At 41.8% G+C, this 14,660-nt stretch overlaps 1 protein-coding gene across 3 annotated transcripts in view; it reads left to right on the top strand.

Annotated features, from left to right (window-relative positions):
- LOC125453069 (phospholipid-transporting ATPase ID) overlaps positions 1–14,660 on the top strand; it is a 281,340-nt gene that overhangs the window by 101,399 nt on the left and 165,281 nt on the right. For all 3 annotated transcript variants that reach the window (XM_059648627.1, XM_059648621.1, XM_059648622.1), the window contains 3 exons: positions 452–524; positions 1,866–1,936; positions 5,154–5,236. In XM_059648627.1, coding sequence (XP_059504610.1) covers positions 452–524; positions 1,866–1,936; positions 5,154–5,236 — 227 coding nt within the window. The remainder of the gene's footprint in view (positions 1–451; positions 525–1,865; positions 1,937–5,153; positions 5,237–14,660) is intronic.

Here is a 14,660-nt window from a genome sequence, read left to right as displayed (position 1 = left end):
TGACCTGGTGGAAGCTTATAAGCTTCTGAATGGCATTGATAGAGTGGAAAGTATGAGGCCTTTTCCCTTGGTACAGGGGTCAATTAGTAGGGGACACATGTTCAAGGTGTAGGGGGAGGGGGCATGGAGAATTTAAAAGACATGTGCGAGGCAGTTTTACACACAAAGGGTGCTGAGTGCCTGGAACATGCTGCCAGAGGAGGCGGTGGGAGCAGACATAGTAGCATCATCCAAGAAACAGCTGGACAAATATGTGAAGAGGAAGAGAATAGTGATTCAGATCCTATAGATGAAGACAGTTTTAGAAGGAAAGGCAAAATGTGTCAGCACAGGGTTGGAGGGCTGAAGGGCCTGTTTGTGTGCTTAACGTTCTTTGTTCTTCAAAGCCTTTATCAGTCCACTCTTTTGTTTTTCTGTTTGATGATACCTAGTAGCATTTATTTTGTTACAGGTTGCAGAGAGAAAAATGGATGCATGTTGAGGTGGGCGATATAATTAGGATGGAGAATAACCAGTTTGTAACTGTAAGTAACAAATAATACTTTATCCTTGCTTCCCTTTTTTGTCTTCATGTCATTACTTAAATATTTTGATGATAGTGAAGGAACTGGCATGCTGCCTGGAGCCCTGAATTTCATTCCCATCACTGCAAATTGAGAAATTGAGTTTTTAAAAATCTGCTGATTTATGGACTGGGAAATACTGTTTCATTTCTGAAATACTGTTGGGTGATTTTTGTTTATTATGTGGCCATTCGTTTTACTGAGTGCTGAAGTTTCAAAATCTTATTGTCAGTTTATTCCCACATACTCTCCCAAAGCACAACTTCCAGTTCATAAATTCGAATGATACGCCCACAAGAAGTAGTAGCAGAGGTTCATTGAGCTATTTGATACTACTCAATAGCATCTTGGCTGATTTAATTGAAGCTTTCACTTCATTTTCTTTCTTCCTTAACGTTTGACTTTCTTGTAGATCTGCCTAACTCCGCCTTGAATATATTCAATGATCCAGGGGAGTCATGCTGTCAGTATCTATTGTGTTAAAACCTTACATATTCTTTTGATTATCTCTGATTATTCTAAACTTTACATTTCATTGGGAAAGAGGGTTTCCTGGATTAAAAGCCTCTTTTTGCCTTCTAAAATTACCCTTGTTGCTTTCCTCCCAGACTCGGAGGTTCCACATTGGATCCTATCCAAATGGAAAGCCAGAGGAGAGTGACATGCTGGTCTGACATTTGTTTCCAGGATTTTCGCAATCTTGAATTCTGGTGCCCATCTCCAGCTGCCCGTTATTTCGGATTGAGGACATTTGAAAGAGAAAGTGGGGTAGAGCGAATAAAACAAAAGACAAAAGGGGTCATAGTTCAAAGCAAAAGTAATCATATATTCTGCTATATACCATTATCTCTATTTCTTGCCTTCTAGCTTATCACAGACCTTGTACTACGTTTTCCCCACACAATTTTCCTTATTGTATACTTGCTTAAAATCTGTACACCTCTAACTTTTTCCAGTTCCCAGGAAAGGCCATTGATCTGAAATTTAAATTTTGTCACAGATACTGCCTGGCCTGACTTTTCAAACAAACTCTTATTATATCCAAACTAGATGAGATTGTTAGATAGGAACTAATGAAGGTTGGTTTTGAAAAGATAAGGAAAAGATTCATCCAATAAATCGAGATTGAATGGATATGTTCAAGTTCATGATATGATTGGTTTTATTTGGTCCACCAAAACACACATTTTATATGTTTTTTTTCCATTTCATGCTCTGTTAAAACATAAAGCGTAATTGTACTCGTGAAGAATAAATTGTACATGTTGTAATAGATGCTTCATTCCTTGTATTTCTATTTAGGCAGACTTGCTATTACTATCAAGTAGTGAACCATATGGCCTGACTTACATTGAGACAGCAGAGCTTGATGGGTAGGTAAATTTCAAAGTTAAAAGTCTTTCCTACTATAATGAAGTGTAATTTATTAAGATTTGTTTTGGCATCAAAGCAATTTATTTCCTGCATAACTTCATGTTTATTTGTAGAAATATAGAATTCTACTGCACTGAAGTTCCCTTGAATTAAGAAAGTTGGTTACCTGATCTGGCTGTTTAAAATTATTGTCTAATTGTATAGGATCTATGCAGAAAAAAAAGGATTTTTTAAGAACCCAGGACCACAGGGATATTACTTTAAAATTAAAGCCTGGTCTTTTATGCATAAAATGAGGAAACACTTTTTCACCAAAAGTGTATACAAAAATTGAACTTTGTCTCGCAAAGTCTGTTTGCTGCTGAATCAATTAAGATATTGAAAATGACGACTTTTTGTTAGGTAAATGCATCAGGACTCTGCAGTAAGGGTAAATAATTGTAGTTTAAGTATTGGTCAGACTTGATTCAACAGACAGGAAGAATAGGCTTGAGAGACCAAAGGGTCTCTCTGTTCTTATGGTCCTTTTGATGCCCGGAACCAGATCTCTGAAATGGTTACTGATTTAGGACTGTTGCCATTCATTGATTCTGTACAGCTTTATATAAGTTATTTTAAAATATTTTTTGTCTTCTCATGTAAAGGCTTATATGAATTTTGTTCAGGCTTTCAATGTCCTGTCAACTATCTGCTTCAAAATAAATTGCTCGTAACTTCTTCAATTGCTTTGATGCCCTCTGTGCGAAGTTAGTGACAGTCCAACAGTTTGAGATTTTCAGTTTTTCAAGTGGTCACTTTGCTAAGACAGAGGCATCAGGCAATATTTAAGGAAAAATAGTGGTGTTGAATCAATTAGAGATGGACAGGCTAAAAGAAAGAATGCTCTGAGAAAGGTATTCTCTCCACCAGTCATCTTAGTGCCAGGGCGTCTCTACATATGTTCCTTAGCATTATATCCTTGATCTAAACATCTTCAGCTGCTTCGTTGAGGATATTTGCTGAAGATTACACAATGTTTCAGTTCATTCATTACTGCTCAGACAACTGAAGCAGTCCATGTCCAAATGCAGCTCAACCTGAATAATGTCCAACTTTGGGCTAACAATTCACAAGTAATGTTCACACTACACAAATGCAAGGCAATAACCATCTTGAACAAGAAAGGAGCATTCGATTGCTCTTTGACATCAAATAGTATTACCATCACCGAATCCCCTGCAATCAACATCTTGGAGGTTACCATTGGCCAGAAGTTGAACTGGGCACTGTATAAAGTGCTAAAATTGTGTCAGAGATAATTGGAACTGCAGATGCTGGAGAGCTTTTGGGCTTCCAAGATGCTGCTTGGCCTGCTGTGTTCATCCAGCTCTACACTTTGTTATCACTGTATAAAGGGCACTGTATAAATACTGTGGCATCAAAACCAGGTCAGAGACTATGATTCCTGCACTGCGTAAGTCATTTCCTGAATTCCCCCTAATCTTGGCTAATTTATAAGGCACATGTCTGGTGTATGGAGAATACACGCACATGCACACGCAAATGCACACATACTCATACACACACACGCACGCACCCCACACACACGCACGCACCCCACACGCACGCACGCACCCCGCACGCACCCCACACGCACGCACGCACCACACGCGCACGCACACGTCTGGATGGGCACGGCTTCAATACATAGTGGTCTGATTTGAAGGTATCATTCTTAAGCCCACCACCACGGTACAGTTTCACTCCTGCTACGAGCTGTAGTGTAAATGACAGCATTTAGATCTGATCTGTCATTAGCATCAAAGACTCGGTTCCCTGAAAAATAACGTTTGTAACATGACGATGGTCAGCTGAGAACCTAATCAAATTGCTTGATGACATAACATGGAACTCTGCACTCAGAGGCGAAATCCATTGAAATTGGGTAGTAATTTACAGATTTTCCCCACTGACAGATTTCAATCTCTGTTTGATTTTTGAAGACCTATCCTGATTCCTGCAATTCTAAAGGCCCCATTCTTTGTTGTCTACTCGTTTGTTTATTCTTTCATAGGATTTTGGACCAAGGCAGTAATTAAGTCAAGAGCTGTGTTGCCCTGGTGGAATCCAAACTGAGCATCATTGAGTAGGGTATGCAGTATAGGTGGCTTTCTGTCAGTGCTGTTCATGACCCCTTTCATCATTTTGCAGATGATTTGAATATAGACTGGGGTGATAATTGGCTGAGTTGGATTACTCCGGCTTTTTGTGAACAAGACATACCTGGACAATTTTCCTCATTGCCAGGTAGATGCATCGTTGCTGCATTGGAACAGCTTGGCTAGTGTTGTGACTAGTTCTGGAGTGTAAATTCTTAGTACTCTTGTAGGAATGATGTTAGGGCCCTTAGTCTTCCAGTGCCATTTGCCTTCAGATGTTTTTGATTATATGTGGAGTGAACTAAGTCAGGTAAAGACTGTCATTTGTAATCCTGGCAACCTCAGGAGGAAGCCAAGATGGATAATCCACTCAGCCTCTTTGGATGAAGCTTGTTGTAAATACTTCAACCTCATTTTTTGTACTGGTGTCCTGGCCTCCATTATCATTGAGAATGTAGATATTTGCTAAGTTTCCTCCTTCTGTTAGTTTTTTGTTGTTCACCACTGGTCTTGGCTGGATGTGGCAGTCTGCAGACTTTAGATCTGAACTGTTTGTTTGAGGATTGCTCAGCTTTATCACATGTACTTGGCATGCAAGTTGTCCTATGTGCGAACTTCACCAGGTTGACACATTATTTTTAGCCTGTCTGGTGCTGTTCCATGTATGCCATGCTTCACTTTTTGTTGAGTCAAGGTTGATTCCCTGACTTGTTGCTAGATCTTTTCAAAATCTCTCCCATTTAGCACGCTGGTAGTGCCACCCAAAGTACATCCTGTGTCCTTGCCGCTCTGCATGTTTCTTTCAAGGGATGTTCATCAGTGGAAGGAAAGGGATTATAATAGGTATCAGCAGGATGTCTGCCAACCTGCTGTCATAACTTTATTTTCTATGTGTCTGTGGAGCTTCTGTTATTTTTCTGTACTGTACATTGCAACATACCACAGTAAGTGTCATTTAGGCTGTTCACCTTGTGTGAATTTCTGGTTGTGCAGTTTTTTTGCCAAAAATACTGAAATTTAAAGTACAACTATTCCGTCTGTTTTATACATTTTGTGAACGTTCATTTAATTTGTGTAGGGAAACAAATCTGAAGGTTAAGCAGGCATTAACCGTGACATCAGACATGGGTGACCACACACAGGATCTGGCATCTTTTGATGGTATGTTGATTTTTATTACAAAACTCTTTGTTGTAAGTTTTAAAAAGTACATTTCTAGCATCCACAGTTCTTTGTTTTATTTCTCATAACACAAACATTGACTTTAGATGAATGCTACAATTACACTTAATAATCTAAAGATTGAAGAATTTATCAAGGATATCTAATGGAATCCAAATTTCTGAGAAAATTATTCACCGTAGAATCCCAGAATCAAAGGGTGCAAAGTTTTATTTTAAATACTTTCTTTGTATTTAACAGTAATTTAGATCTGAGCCAATCAAGGATTTTAACATTTCCAACAATTATTTTTACTGATAATAAATACTATTTACATTTAGAGATGCTTGCAATCTTGTCTATAATTCACACTTCAGAATGGTCACATTCTTCTGCTCATATGCCTTGTATCATTCTTTTTGGAAAATATAAGCTTCCCATCTTTCAGTGAACCAAATCAATCGATGCAACAACATAGAACATAACAGCACAGTACAGGCCCTTCAGCCCTCGATGTTGTGCCGACCTGTCATACCGATCTCAAGCCCATCTAACCTACACTATTCCATGTAAGTCCATATACTTGTCCAATGATGACTTAAATGTACTTAAAGTTGGCGAATCTACTACCGTTGCAGGCAAAGCATTCCATTCCCTTACTACTCTCTGAGTAAAGAAACTACCTCTGACATCTGTCCTATATCTTTCACCCCTCAATTTAAAGCTATGCCCTCTCGTGCTGGCCGTCACCATCCTAGGAAAAAGGCTCTCCCTATCCACCCTATCTAACCCTCTGATTATTTTATATGTTTCAATTAAGTCACCTCTCAACCTCCTTCTCTCTAACGAAAACAGCTTCAGGTCCCTCAGCCTTTCCTTGTAAGACCTTCCCTCCATACCAGGCAACATCCTAGTAAATCCCTTCTGCACACCGTTCCAGAGCTTCCACATCCTTCTTATAATGTGGTGACCAGAACTGTACACAATACTCTAAGTGCGGCCGCAGCAGAGTTTTGTACAGCTTCACCATAACCTCTTGGTTCTGGAACTCGATCCCTCTATTAATAAAAGCTAAAACACTGTATGCCTTCTTAACAGCCCTGTCAACCTGGGTGACAACTTTCAAGGATCTGTGTACATGGATACCGAGATCTCTCTGCTCATCTACACTACCAAAAATCTTAATATTAGCCCAGTACTTTGCCTTCCGGTTACTCCTACTAAAGTGCATCACCTCACACTTGTCTGCATTAAACTCCATTTGCCACATCTCTGCCCAGCTCTGCAGCTTATCTATGTCTCTCTGCAACCTACAGCATCCTTCGTCACTATCCACAACTCCACCGACCTTAGTGTCATCTCCAAATTTTACTAACCCATCCTTCTACGCCCTTATCCAGGTCATTTATAAAAATGACAAACAGGAGTGGACCCAACACCGACCCTTGTGATACACCACTATTAACTGGTCTCCAGGATGAACATTTTCCATCAACTACCACCCTCTGTCTTCTTTCAGCAAGCCAATTTCCGATCCAAACTGCTATATCTCCCACAATCCCATTCCTCAGTACTTTATACAATAGCCAACTGTGGGGAACCTTATCGAACGCCTTGCTGAAATCTATATACACCACATCAACCGGTTTACTCTCATCTACCTGTTTGGTCAGTGCATGCAAAGTTTGATTCACACTTCAGGAATTCGCAATTCAGAAATTCCCAAGTTCCGGATTTTCTATAAGTGGAAACATCATCTCCACATTTACCCTCTCAAGATTCTTCAGGATCTTATATGTTTGAATTTGAGGTCTGGAGGGAATGTTGCGCACTCCTAGGACAATTCCATCTAGACTGTATATCACTATGCTGCTATCTTTGCCCTGTTGGTAGAAGAGGACATAACTCGGGATGATGGCTTTTGTGCCTTAGACGTTTTTGTTAGCCATTCTCACAGAATCATACCTATGTCAGGCCGTTGATCGTTTTTCCTATTTTGGCACGAACCCCCCGACCTTAACAAAGAAAACTTTGAGATTCAATGTGGCTTTGTGTGCTGTTGTCATTCTGATACCTTGTTTGGTGGCAAACGGTCAGTCCGGTTTCATCTCTTTTTGAAACTTTGTCACATTTCAATACAACTGAATGGCCTAGCGTGTCATTTCAGAGGGCATTTAAGAGTCCAGAACATTCGTGTGGATCTAGACCCCCGTGTAGGCCGGGTCAGGTCAGGATGGCAGATTTTCTCACTCTGAAGGAATTGAAAACCTAGATACGTTTGTACACCACTCAACCATGACTTCTGATAATCATTAGACTAGCTTTTGATTACAAATTTAGTATTTGAATTTATATATTACCACCTGCTGTGGTGGGGTTTCAAACCCATGTCCCTGGATCTTTATTAATCCAGGGATAATACTGCTCCATGACTGTAGTATGGTACAATACTGTACCATGACAATACAGTACTGGCTCCTTGTTAATGAATTTGTTGTTAAATTGCGTGGCTAAACTGGTAAAAGGTCTCCTAATTTGAAGACAAGAGAAGAATACTGCTTAGGTAATGTAGATTATGGATGTAAAAACAGCACCCCTTTCCACTTTTGCCTCAAATTTTCATTTGTATTAAGTAATACAGTGTGGAACTGGAGGAACACTGCTGGCAAGGCAGCATTAGAGGAGCAGGAAAGCTGACGTTTTGGGTTGGAACTCTTCTTCAGAAAAAAAGTTATATTAAGTTACAATTTAACATTTGTTTCTCTTTATATTCAAGCTTCATTGTCACACTCAGTGCTCCTGCTCTGTGGAGTAATGAAGCCTGTTCGCACTTAGACTCACTCTCAATCTGCAGCTGCTAACATATGAACATATGAGTGAGGAGAAGTACTAGGCCATTCAGTTCCTTGAGTCTGTTCTGCCATTCAGTAAGATCATGGCTGATCATGTAACCTAAAATCCACATTTTGGCCAATCCTGATAATGTTTAAAGTCTTGCTTACAAGAATCTATCTCTCCCTGAAAAATACTCAAGGACTCTGCTTCCGTCACCTTTTTGGGGAGAGTTCCACCAGCCTCTGAGAGAAAAAATGACACACAAAGCCTGTTTTAAATGGGTGATGCCTGATTTTTAAACAGTCACCCAAGTTCTGGATTTTCTATAAATGGAAACATCATCTCCACATTTACCCTCTCAAGATTCTTCAGGATCTTATATGTTTTAATAAAGTTGTGTCTTAGGGTTCTGAACTCCACCGAATAAAAGCCCAATATGTCCAGCATCTCCTCATAAGATGGGCTGTCCATTTTGTATATTAATCTAGTGAACCTTCTTTGAATTGCTTCCAATGGATTTCTATCCTCCCTTAAATAAGGTGACCAATACTGTCTATAGTACTGCAGCTGTTTCTCAATAGTGGCTTGTATAATTGAAGCATAACCTCTCTATTTTTGTATTCAATTCCCCACATAATAACATACTATATTTGTATTATCAATACAGACGGATGAGGTGCTGGTAGATTGGAGGGTGGCTAATGTAGTGCCATTGCTTAAGAAAGGGTAAAGAAAAGCCAGGATTGATTAACAAGTGTCAAAATGTCTTTTCCACGGGTGGGAGAAATTGTGTCTTATTAATTTGATGGAGCTTTTTGAAGAAGTGATAGAGAAAACTGATGAAGACAGATTGATAGATGCTGTTTACATGGACTTCAGCAAGTTGTTTGACAAAGTTCTGCATGGTATTCTGGTGAGCAAAGGTGAGATCACAAGAATCCGAGGAAAACTAGCCATTTGGATATAAAATTGTAAATGTAGAAAGAATGATTAGTAAGTTTGAAGATGACACCAAAATTGATGGTGTAGTGGACAGTGAAATAGGTCATCTCTGAGTACAATGGGACCTTGGTCAAATGGGCCAATGGGCCATGGAGTGGCAGATGGAGTTTAATCTGGATCATTGTGAGGTATTGCATTTTGGTAAGGCAAATCTGGGTTTGACTTATGCACTTAATGTTGGGGCCTGGGGAGTGTTGCTGATCAAAGACACCCTGGGATGCAGGTTCCAACTTCATTGAAGGTGGAGTCACAGGTTGACACGGTAGTGAAGAAAGCATTCGGAATGCTTGCCTTCATTGATCAGTGCATTGAGTGTAGTATTGCAATGTCATGTTGTGGCTGTACAGAACATTGGTTCGGCCACTTTTGGAATATTGCATTCAGTTCTGATCTCCCTGCTATAATAAAGGTGTTGTGTTTACTTGAAAGGGTCCAGAAAAGATTTTCAAGGATGTTGCCAAGGTCGCAGGGTTTAAGCTATAGGGAGTATGTAGATAGGCCACCAAGGGGCGAAGCCAAATTAGATTTGGTACTGGGTAATGAGCTTGGCCAGGTGTTAGATTTGGAAGTAGGTAAGCACTTTGGTGATAGCGATCACAATTCTGTTATGTTTACTTTAGTGATGAAAGGGATAGGTGTATACCACTGGGCAAGAGTTATAGCTGGGAGAAAGGCAATTACGATGAGATTAGGCAAGATTTAGGGAGCATAGAATGGGGAAGGAAACTGCAGGGAATGGGCACATTAGAAATGTGGAGCTTATTCAAGGAAAAGCGCCTGTGTGCCCAAGATAAATATGTACCTGTCAGACAGGGAGGAACCTGTAGAGTGCGGGAGCCGTGGTTTACGAAGGAGGTGGAATCTCTGGTCAAGAGGAAGAAGGCGGCTTATGTTAGGATGAGATGTGAAGGCTCATTTAGGGCACTTGAGGGCTACGAGGTAGCCAGGAAAGACCTAAAGAGAGAGCTCAGAAGAGCCAGGAGGAGACATGAGAAGCCATTGGCGGATAGGATCAGGGTAAACCCTAAGGCTTTCTATAGGTATTTAAGGAATAAAAGAATGAAGAAAGTAAGATGAGGCCCAATCAAGGATAGTAGTGGTAAGTTGTGTGTGGAGTCAGATGAGATGGGGAAGTGCTAAATGAATATTTTTCAACAGTATTCACTCTAGAAAACGACAATGTTGTCGAGGAGAATACTGAGATACAGGCTACTAGACTAGGTGGGATTGAGGTTCACAAGCCAGAGGTATTAGAAATCCTACGGAGAGTGAAGATAGAAAGTCCCCTGGGCCGGATGCGATTTATCCTAGGATCCTCCCTAGGATAGGGAAGCCAGGGAGGAGATTGCCGAGCCTTTGGCATTGTTCTTTAACTCGTCATTGTCTACAGGAATAGTGCCAGATGACTGGAGGATAGCAAATGTGGTTCTCCTGTTCAAGAAGGGGAGTAGAGACAACCCTGGTAATTATAGACCAGTGAGCCTTACCTCAGTTGTTGGTAAAGTGTTGGAAAAGGTTATAAGGGATAGGATTTATAATCATCTAGAAAAGAATAAATTGATTCGGGATAGTCAGCATGGATTTGTGAAGGGAAGGTTGTGCCTCACAAACCATATTGAGTTCTTTGAGAAGGTGACCAAATAGGTAGATGAGAGTAAACCGGTTGATGTGGTGTATATGGATTTCAGCAAGGCGTTCGATAAGGTTCCCCACAATAGGCTATTGTACAAAATGTGGAGGAATGGGATTGTGGGAGATATAGCAGTTTGGATCGGAAATTGGCTTGCTGAAAGAAGACAGGGTGGTAGTTGATGGGAAATGTTCATCCTGGAGACCAGCTACTAGTGATGTACTGCAAGGGTCGGTGTTGGGTCCACTGCTGTTTGTCATTTTTATAAATGACCTGGATGAGGGCGCAGAAGGATGGCTTAGTAAATTTGCAGACGACACTCAGGTCGGTGGAGTTGTGGATAGTGACGAAGGATGCTGTAGGTTGCAGAGAGACATAGATAAGCTGCAGAGCTGGGCTGAGAGGTGGCAAATGGAGTTTAATGCAGACAAGTCGCCAGGCCTGGACCAGATTTGTCCTCGGCTGCTTTGGGAAGCGAGAAATGCAATTGCTTCGCCACTTGCGAAGATCTTTGCATCCTTGCTCTCCACTGGAGTCGTACCTGAGGACTGGAGAGAGGCAAATGTAATTCCTCTCTTCAAGAAAGGAAATAGGGAAATCCCCGGCAATTATAGACCGGTAAGTCTCACGTCTGTCGTCTGCAAGGTGTTAGAAAGGATTCTGATGGATAAGATTTATGACCATCTGGAAGAGCATGGCTTGATCAAATACAGTCAACACGGCTTTGTGAGGGGTAGGTCATGCCTTACAAACCTTATCGAGTTTTTTGAGGATGTGACTAGAAAAGTTGATGAGGGTCGAGCTGTGGATGTGGTGTATATGGACTTCAGTAAGGCATTTGATAAGGTTCCCCATGGTAGGCTCATTCAGAAGGTCAGGAGGAATGGGATACAGGGGAACTTAGCTGCTTGGATACAGAATTGGCTGGCCAACAGAAGACAGCGAGTGGTAGTAGAAGGAAAATATTCTGCCTGGAAGTCAGTGGCGAGTGGGGTTCCACAGGGCTCTGTCCTTGGGTCTCTACTGTTTGTAATTTTTATTAATGACTTGGATGAGGGGATTGAGGGATGGGTCAGCAAGTTTGCAGACGACACAAAGGTCGGAGGTGTCGTTGACAGTATAGAGGGCTGTTGTAGGCTGCAGCGGGACATTGACAGGATGTAGAGATGGGCTGAGAGGTGGCAGATGGAGTTTAACCTGGATAAATGCGAGGTGATGCATTTTGGAAGGTCGAATTTGAAAGCTGAGTACAGGATTAAGGATAGGATTCTTGGCAGTGTGGAGGAACAGAGGGATCTTGGTGTGCCGATACATAGATCCCTTAAAATGGCCACCCAAGTGGACAGGGTTGTTAAGAAGGCATATGGTGTTTTGGCTTTCATTAACAGGGGGATTGAGTTTAAGAGTCGTGAGATCTTGTTGCAGCTCTATAAAACTTTGGTTAGACCGCACTTGGAATACTGCGTCCAGTTCTGGGCGCCCTATTATAGGAAAGATGTGGATGCTTTGGAGAGGGTTCAGAGGAGGTTTACCAGGATGCTGCCTGGACTGGAGGGCTTATCTTATGAAGAGAGGTTGACTGAGGTCAGCCTCTTTTCATTGGAGAAAAGGAGGAGGAGAGGGGACCTAATTGAGGTATACAAGATAATGAGAGGCATAGATAGAGTTGATAGCCAGAGACTATTTCCCAGGGCAGAAATGGCTAGCACAAGGGGTCATAGTTTTAAGCTGGTTGGAGGAAAGTATAGAGGGGATGTCAGAGGCGGATTCTTTACACAGAGAGTTGTGAGAGCATGGAATGCGTTGCCAGCAGCAGTTGTGGAAGCAAGGTCATTGGGGTCATTTAAGAGACTGCTGGACATGCATATGGTCACAGAAATTTGAGGGTGCATACATGAGGATCAATGGTCGGCACAACATTGTGGGCTGAAGGGCCTGTTCTGTGCTGTACTGTTCTATGTTCTATGTTCTAAGTGAGAGGTGATGCACTTTGGTAAGAGTAACCAGAAGGCAAAGTACAGTGCTAACGGTAAGATTCTTAGCAGTGTAGATGAGCAGAGAGATCTCGGTGTCCATGTACACAGATCCTTGAAAGTTGCCACCCAGGTTGACAGGGCTGTTAAGAAGGCATACAGTGTTTTTAGCTTTTATTAATAGAGGGATCGAGTTCCGGAACCAAGAGGTTATGGTGAAGTTGTACAAAACTCTGGTGCGGCCACACTTGGAGTATTGTGTACAGTTCTGGTCACCGCATTATAAGAAGGATGTGGAAGCTTTGGAAAGAGTGGAGAGGAGATTTACTAGGATGTTGCCTGGTCTGGAGGGAAGGTCTTACGAGGAAAGGCTGAGGGACTTGAGGCTGTTTTCATTAGAGAGAAGAAGGTTGAGAGGTGACTTAATTGAAACATATAAAATAATCAGAGGGTTAGATAGGGTGGATAGGGAGAGACGTTTTCCTAGGATGGTGACGGCGAGGACGAGGGGTTATAGCTTTAAATTGAAGGTGGAAGATATAGGATAGATGTCAGAGGTAGTTTCTTTACTCAGTGAGTAGTAAGGGAATGGAACGCTTTGCCTGCAACGGTAGTAGATTCGCTAACTTGAGGTACATTTAAGTCGTCATTGGACAAGCATATGGACTTACATGGAATAGTGTAGGTTAGATGGACTTGAGTTCGGTATGACCGGTCGGCACAACATCGAGGGCCGAAGGGCCTGTACTGTGCTGTAATGTTCTATGTTCTATGAGTGGCTGGATAGGCTGAGACTGTTTTCCTTGGAGCATTAGAGACTGGGGGGTAAGAACCACAAGAACTGCGGATGCTGTAAATCAAAAGCAAAGTTGCTGGAAAAGCTCAGCAGGTCTGGCAGCAGCAGTGAAGGATAAAAAAGAGTGAACGTTTCGGGTGCGGTGACCGTTCCTCAGAACAGATGAGTTCTGAGGAAGGGTCACCGGTCCTGGAACGTTAACTGTTTTTTCTCCTCCACAGATGCTGCCAGACCTGCTGAGATTTTCCAGCAACTTTATTTTTGAGACTGAGGGGTTACCTCAGAGGTTTATAAAATCATGGATGGGATGATCAGCCATGTTCTTTTTCCCAGGATAGGAGATTCCAGAACTAGAAGGCAAAGGTTTAAGGTGAGAGGGGAAAGATATAAAAGGGACCCAAGCAGCAAGTTTTTTTTATGCAGAGTGTGGTGAGTGTATGGAATGAGCTAGCAGAATATATGTCGGTGGCTAGAACATAGAACATTTAAAAGACATCTGGATAGGTACATGAATAGGAACGATTTAAAAAGTTATGATTCAAATGCTGGCAAATGGATTAATTTAGGACAGCTCGTCAGCATGGATGAGTTGGACTAAAGGTGCTGTTTCCATGCTATACAGCACTTCAACTCTCTGAATCTTTCCTAATTACTGGCCATACCTGCGTGCTAATATTTTGCGATTTATACATGAAGACACCCAGATCTCAGCAGTCTCTCTCACCTCATCTCTGGAAGTTTTTTTTTGTGTCTTGTTGGACCAAGGCTTTAATGAGGTCAGGAGCTGAGTGTCACCTCTGGAACCAAACTGTGAACAGGTTACTGCTAGAAAAGTGTTGCTTGATAGCGATGGAATAGATAAGTGTGAGTAACAGAGTGCAGTGTATTACACTTACACTGGTGGAGTGGAGAAGGTCATTGAACTTATTGCATCACTGCTTCCAAGTTCTTCTTACCTTGAAGATGGCACTGACGTGGGTGACGATCTTAGACCAGGCTAACATGGTGTGGTGGTGTGATCTCCTCTGCCAGTCCTCTGGAAAGAGAAATCCTCTTCTCTTGCAAGGGCCTGTAGGCCACCTCTCAGAGAAATGTGGCGCCAGTCTACCCTTTTCAGCCACCTTTCCAGATTCCCAACGCAGATGATCAGGCCACCTTCCAACTGGCAGCACTGCTGTAGTGGACTTC

This window comes from Stegostoma tigrinum, chromosome 1, assembly GCF_030684315.1.
Source record: "Stegostoma tigrinum isolate sSteTig4 chromosome 1, sSteTig4.hap1, whole genome shotgun sequence".
Taxonomy (NCBI): Eukaryota; Metazoa; Chordata; class Chondrichthyes; order Orectolobiformes; family Stegostomatidae; genus Stegostoma; species Stegostoma tigrinum.
Note: the sequence above shows the minus strand (reverse complement) of the source record. Positions and strands in the feature narration are given on the sequence as shown.